The 7,351-nt window shown below is 41.9% G+C and overlaps 1 protein-coding gene across 1 annotated transcript in view; it reads right to left on the reverse strand.

The window, feature by feature from the left end:
• Window positions 1-7,351, reverse strand: part of LOC103802923 (tripartite motif-containing protein 67) — a gene marked incomplete at its 5' end in the record, with an annotated part of 34,324 nt that overhangs the window by 25,155 nt on the left and 1,818 nt on the right. Inside the window, one exon of the mRNA XM_009075457.1 lies at window positions 1,487-1,582. Within this exon, the coding sequence (XP_009073705.1) occupies window positions 1,487-1,582 (96 nt within the window). The remainder of the gene's footprint in view (window positions 1-1,486; window positions 1,583-7,351) is intronic.

Genomic DNA, 7,351 nt, shown 5'->3' on the forward strand with positions numbered 1-7,351 from the left:
TTGGTCTCTTGATCTAATTGTACCAGCTCCTTTATGCAGAGCAATTTGGCAGTGATTTTATTGAAACACATTAAATGATTTTACAGCATAGTCATAAATAGTCGTAATAGGCCACTTTTAGGTTTCAGGAGGGGAAAATACATTTTTAATGGAGCTGGGTGACTCAAGAAAAGATTGGTGATAGACTACTGTTTCAGATGAGTTATCCCATCCTAAAATAGCTGTTCATACCTACAGGAAGGACTGCTCTCTAGAGGTCCCTGTCTTTCTCCTTGGACAGTGAAAGAAGTCTAAATGATTAGATTAGCTGAGCTACATAACTTTTAAATAGGGAAGCCAGCTGAGAGAAACCTCACACTGTAGCCAAAACATGGCACATTACAGGTGTCAGTCAGTGGCTTTGCACTGGTTTCTTTCAGTTAGATCTCCTTTTCTTCTACCTTTTTTTGGTTTGCTCCCTTCCCTACATGGCCATGGACGCCCCTAAGGGTGGGTAATTATGCTGCCCTGAGGCAACCTGAGAGCTTGGGCAGAATTTGTGCTACGAATCTGTCATCTAGAGTTTTAAGTGGAATATTTTAATTATAAACTAAAAATGGAATTTTTTTTGAAACTTGTTCTTTGGTTTTCTGCTACTAACAAGCACAGGACTTGTTGAGGGAAGATGAGCAAGCAGCAGACCAGGTTATCAAAGAGCAGATGAGGTATATCCCATCTCTGTAGAGCACTGATGTTGCAGAAAACAAGTGTCCCCCTCCTGGGCACTCTGCAGCTCTAACTACAGTGGCACATTTCCAGGCACACTCTGAAGAGTGAGAAAGGTCTTGAGGATCATCCAACCTCTAGCACTGATGAGTCTAAATCTGGTTGAAAATAGGCCTCGTTTCATTTTGGGTTTGTGCCCTCAATTACTGCACTCACCATAAGCCCTTTTCATCCTATTAAATCTGGACAATTACAGGCATGAAAATATTTTATGCTTCAACAAACAACCACATTATTTATCAGTGTTTCTTTTATTTTTTCTTGAGTAGAATATTCCTGTATTTTTGAGTATGTGTAGGGTGCTCCTACAAATACTCTAATAAACAAGTTAACTACATTTTGACCAGAAGTGAGTGCATTTTTAGAAAATGTAAGACAAAAACCAAGTAGTTAATATTGAATGTGTTAAAATAAGAACTTATCCTAAATGTCCAGTTGAAGCAACTGCAGTCAGGAAGGATTAAATCGAACACTAATCAACACAGCTCAGATATCCAGTATTGAGTACCAGCTTCTTGCAACAAATAGCACACAATCTAGAAGCTAAGAGGGGCTTGCAGGCATTATTTGGTGAATAATTTTGTCTAGAAAATCCATTCAAGAAAGGTTAGATGACTCCAGGAAAGATGAGAATAGCACAGGAGACAAAGTCATCAAATAAATTATTCACTCAGTTCTATTGATTACTGTATTATCAAAACAGGTGATATTCTACAGTTACCTGGATCTGCTGTAATAAATTTTTCAGCTGAACCAAAAATTCTTTAGCTTCCTTTGCTTTATCTGAAACACCATTTAAAGCCTGAGACAGCTGTGCCTGCAATAAAAAAAAAGGAGGGGAAAAAAGAAAAAGTTAGTGATAAAATGCAAATGTGTTTCTTACTAATCCTTGGATTTGATGATTAATAATGTGCTAAAAGGCTTACTTGTTACTGCGTGTATTCTTAATGCAAAGAGTGTTTGTGCTAGAAAAGAATAGTGAAGATTTTTTATTGCAATAAGATTTAATAAGGGTGAAATATGCATGTGGGGGCAGTCAAGTATTGTGTCTGCACATTCCATGTTATTGCAGTGACTTGGTAAGTCAAAATACCTTTTTATAAAAAAGCTACCCACATATATAAGGAGATATTAGTCTTACACTTACACAGTAGCATCTGTCATGCTGAAAAATCCCCAAGCGCTTTCCAAAATGACACTTTTTCATCAAAGTCTGAATTCTTTATAAATGTCGTAGATCCTACCAAACCTGAGATACACTAGGACTTTAAAGACAAATCTGCATTCTTAGACTTCCCAGTAGTGTCCTTTTGGGGCTTCAGTTTCATAGAATCATAGAATCATCAGGGTTGGAGGAGACTTCTAATATTACTGAGTCCAACCATTAACCTGCCACTCTGCTGTAACCCCTAAACCATATCCTCCAGCATCAGATCCAGACACCTCTCAAACACTTTCAGGAATGGTGACTCCACCACTTCCCTGGGCAATCTATTCCAGTGCCTGACCACCCTAATAGTGAAAAGTTTTGTTCTGATGTCTAATCTGAATCTCTCCTGTCTCAGCTTATGACTGTTCCCTCTAGTCCTCTCAGTGCAGGCATGGCAGCAGAGACCATCCCTCACCTCTCTACAACCCCCTTTCAGGTAGTTGTAGAGAGTGATGAGGTCACCCCTGAGCTGCCTTTTCTCAAGGTTAAACTAACCCAATTCCCTCAGTCCTTTCTCATATGACATATTTTCCAGACCTTTTATGAGCCTGGTTGCCCTTCACTGGACTCTTTGTAAAAAACCCTTCCTCTCTAACTTTTGACTGGTGAGACATATGAAATATGTCTTTTGAAAGTCCACACTGAAGACCTAACCTTCCTTTTCCTCAGCTGACACATGAGATCTCTAAGCTGAACTAGAGGTTTGTTGATGGACTTTGAGGATAGGAAGGAAACAGCAGTTCTGCCCCTGGCAGACACAGAACACCCATGGTTTGACTGGACCCAGGTGCAGCTTTGCTGGAAGTCTGGATGGGACTACAGAAACCATATTATTCTGCTTGTGCTCCAACATTACTTCCCCATGCAGATAGGTCCATTAGTTGATTAGGACGGTGACCTCAAAAACAGGGACATAGACAAGGCAGAGATGATTAATGCTTTCTTTGCTTTGGTCTTCAACACTGATGATGGGTTTTGGGGGCCCCAGTGCCCTAAGCTGGAGGACCATGACTCTGAGAAAGATAAACTCCCAATCAAGCCCAAATTTGTGTGAGATTTGATGCTCCAGCTGGATCCCCGTAAGTCTATGGGGCTTGACAGAATTCATCCAAGTGTGCCCAAAGAGCTGGCTGATGTCATTGCAAGACCTCTCTCAATTATTTTTGAAAGGTCTTGGGAATCTGGAGGGGTCCCAGACGACTGGCAACTGGCAAACATTGTCCCAGTTTTCAAGAATCATGACCCTGAAAACTTCAGGTCTGTCAGTCTCACTTCAGTGCTTGGTAAAATTATGGAGAAGATTATTCTGGAAGATATTGAAAAACACCTGAAGGACAATGTACTCATTGGTCACAGCCAGCATGAGGAGAAAGTTCTGCTAGTCAAACCTGATTTCTTTTTGCAACCAGGTTACCCACCTAGTTGATCAAGGGAAAGCAATCTTTTTGAACTTCAGTAAGGCTTTCAATACTGCCTTTCACAGTATCCTTCTGGACAAACAGTCCAGCATACATCTGAATAAACACATCATGCAATGGGTCAGGCACAAAGGGTTACAGTAAATGGGGTTACATCTGGCTGGTGACTGCTCACCAGCGGGTTCTGAGGGCTCCATTCTAGGGCCAGTGCTTTTCAACATCTTCATAAATTACTTGGATGCAGGACTCAAAGGTATACCAAGTAAATTTGCCAACAACACTAAATCAGGAAGAGCTGCTGATTCCCTCAAAGGCAGACAAGCTCTGCAGAGAGATCTTGACAAATTTGAGGGCTGGGCAATGACCAGACATAGGAAGTTTAATAGGGGCAAATGCCAGATTCTGCACCTGGCATGGGGGCAATGTATGTAAGACTGGAGAAAAAGAAGCTGGAGAGCAGCCCCCCCACCAAGGGATCCGGAGGTCCTGGTCAATGGCAAGTTGGATGTAAGTCAGCAGTGTGCCCTGGCAGCCAAAAGGGACAACCAGGCTCAGCATCACTGGCTTGCTCAGGGAGGTGATTGTCCTGCTCTACTCTGCACTGGTGCAGCCTCACCTTGAGTACTGTGGCGGTTTTGGGCAACACAACATAAGAAGGGTATAAATCTGTTGAAAAGCATCTAAAGGAGGACTACAAAGGTGGTGAAGGGCCTAGAAGGGAAGACAAGAGGAGGCTGAGGCCACCTGATTTGCTCAGCCTGGCAAAGAGGAGACTGAGGGTAGGCCTCATCATGGTCTACATCTTCCTCATGAGGGGAAGTGGAGGAGTAGGCACCAATCTCCTCTCTGCTGACCAGCAATAGGACCCAAGGAAACAGCATGAAGCTGTGTCAGGGGACATTTAGGTTACATATTAGGAAAAGGTTCTTCTCCTAGAGGATGGTCAGGCACTTGAACAGGGTGCCCAGGGAAGCGATCATGGCACCAAGCCTGTCAGAGTTCAAGAAGTGTTTGAACAACACTCTCAGGCACATCATGTGATTCTTTGGGTGGTCCTGTGCTGGGCCATGAGTTGGACTCAATGATGCTTGTGCATCCCTTCCATCTCAGGATATTCTATGACTCTATGATTCTATAATGGATAGGTCCCGTCGTGAGTGTCCTGCAGGTCAGATGCTTGCATTGTAGGTTTACCTTCAGGCAGACTTTACAACCACCAGATTATCAATGCCCAGTTAATTATCTCACTGAACACATAAGGTATGGAAGGGGAACTATCTTTGCCAACATCAGGCTTTCAGAAGGTTGCTATCCCTTGTTTCCTTAGAACTAGAGTAATGAAACAGAGACTTGTATATAGGAAAGCAAAAAGGTTATGAGCCTCCAAGAGGAGACCTGACTGCAATTCAGGATGTCACCACTCATTCTCTGCTTCACTCTTGCTCCCTGAGGGAAGTAAATTACTCCATCCCTGAAAAGGGCTCAGTTTACTTCTTCAGCTCACTTCTTCAGCTCACTTCTTCAGACTGCCAAAGTCTGAGTCTACCTCCCACTTGAATGTCAGCTGAATGTCTCCTACTCATTCCCCTCTTGTGCTCTTTTGTTCACACAGACAGCAAAGAGCAGACACTGGCAGCTCCTTGTAAGCACTTCACAGCCCAGCCCCAAGGCAGGCAGCCTACAGCAGGCAGAAGCACTGCAAACCCCATACATCCCTGTGGGAAGTGGAAGCAGCATATGACCAAGCTGCTGGAGTGGAAGCAAGGAAGAAATAGGTATCAAAAGCATTACAGGCGCTGTCATTGACTGTCCTGACCAAATTGTCCCAGGGAGGCAAGGGCTCCTTTCCTTCAAATCAAAACCAATCATTGCTCCCAACAGAAGTAAAACTTCCACTTTTCCAACATCTGCCCTAGCTCTCAAATCACCTCAAAGTGCATTTCACCAGATAAGAGGAGCCAAAAGCTGTATCTGGGCATCATAGCAGCTGTAGAAAACCACCGCAGGCAAACTAAAATCATCATATGTACCAATGGCAATAAGCACAGTCACTCCTGGCTCCTGGCACACTCCCATCACAAAGAGCTGCAAAAGAAATTCAGCCATGTCACTGTTCAAAGGTCTCATAAGCAAATTGATGTGTTCATTAAAACTTGTGGTTGCATTAACACAACTGCAGCATGAAGCTGAGGAGAAGACCAGATTTCCATTTGTGAAACCCACTTAGACATAATAACCTTGTTTTTCCAAGCATTTGTAAGAGATACCTTACAAAGCAATGGAATTTAGTCATGCACTTCCTGTTAAAATCAAATGGAGCTACATGACTAAGCCATCAGTAAACCAACCAAGCCATAAAATATGCCCTGTACACCCAGAGCAATCTTTTGTACTGCAGAAATATTTATTGGAAGCCAAACTGAGATGTTACAAGCTCCATTGACTGTGACAATTAATAACTCCTGACAAATGGTACTCTACTTGGCATTATTTTTACTCTAATACCTGGTCTTGCAACAAATAATGTGGAAGCTGGAGATAGATACCAAGTTTCTATTTCCATCAATTACAGGAACAAGGAGATCACAGGACTAAGTAATTAAACCCAGATTGGCACAGAAGACCAACGGTTCCTTTGATTTCAGAAAATGAGCCAGATAATGCTCACGTCCTTTTCAACTGAATGGTTCATGCTCATTTAACTTGCCTTCCCTCCATCTCTCTTTAGCAGCAGATTAACTATTGATTAGATAAGCTTGTCCTGATGCTGAATTCTCATAAAGCACAGATGTTTTTTGGAACACAACTCTTTAGGCCAGCAAATACAAGCAAGCATTTGGACTCCAACACTTCCTTCTATCCTGTGCCTGCTTGCCCTTCACAGACCTATCCAGCTGTGGCTTTTTTTCAGTATATACATATATTTAACCATATAGAATGATCAGAGCTGGAATGTGTCCTACATCATTCCTCATATTGGTAGGAAAATAGTCCTACCAACCTAAATGTGATAACAGTGTCACTGTTCTTGCTATGAGGATGTTTAAGAACTTAACTTCAGCAGATGACTAAGAGTTTCACTTCATAACCTTGAACTGCTGGTCCAGATGCACTTTTCATGCAAGCAAATATCATAAAATCCAGCTAAGTCAATGGATTTTCACAGATTTATGCCATTTGGACTCTGTCATTTTACACCGGTTTTAATTTCACTGTAGGAGAAGTTACATCCAGCAGTGTAATGGGGAACCTGCACCACTAACAAGGGCCAACCAGTCCAGTACAGCTTTCCTGCCAGCTGTACAGCTGAGGGTAAATGCACATTTCATTGCATGGTCTGCAGCACTTGTATGGACAAGCTTATGCACTCTGTAATTTGCCACTAGATTGCTATTTAAGGCCTGGACAAAGGAGGAGTCAAACAGTTTGAACAAAGGGCTAATACATGGAAGCCTTATTGGGTTAAAAAGAAACCTTTCAGCTGCCTCTACCAGCTATGCCTGGAGCATCTGGAGAGAACACATAAAACTTAAATTACATTTAGCATGCCACTCAATGTAAGTAATTTATGATTTGGCCAAAGTAACTGCAGGTAATAAACTCGTAGAAATCGCTCTATCAGAGAACTATTTCTAAGCAGAAGCATCTAATTCCAAAACAATTTATCTGAATGAATGTGAGCTGATGATTTAGGCTGGCTGGCTATATGGTTCCATTATCTTTATTATCTGCCAAGCACATTGTTCTGGGAAAAATAATATTCACAAGAGCACAATTTTAGAGTTCCCAAATCCACTAATTTTGAGGGGTTTCTTTGCTAGAATTTTAACATTGATTGAGTACGTAAATCAAGAGAAAAATCATATTCTGGGATCCCTTAGTCAAGAAGAAAATACAGTAAAAATACAAGCCACAAAGGTATTGTTCATTCTTTTGACAATATTTGACAGTGGGAAAG

Source organism: Acanthisitta chloris, unplaced genomic scaffold (genome assembly GCF_000695815.1).
Source record: "Acanthisitta chloris isolate BGI_N310 unplaced genomic scaffold, ASM69581v1 scaffold3860, whole genome shotgun sequence".
Classification (NCBI taxonomy): Eukaryota; Metazoa; Chordata; class Aves; order Passeriformes; family Acanthisittidae; genus Acanthisitta; species Acanthisitta chloris.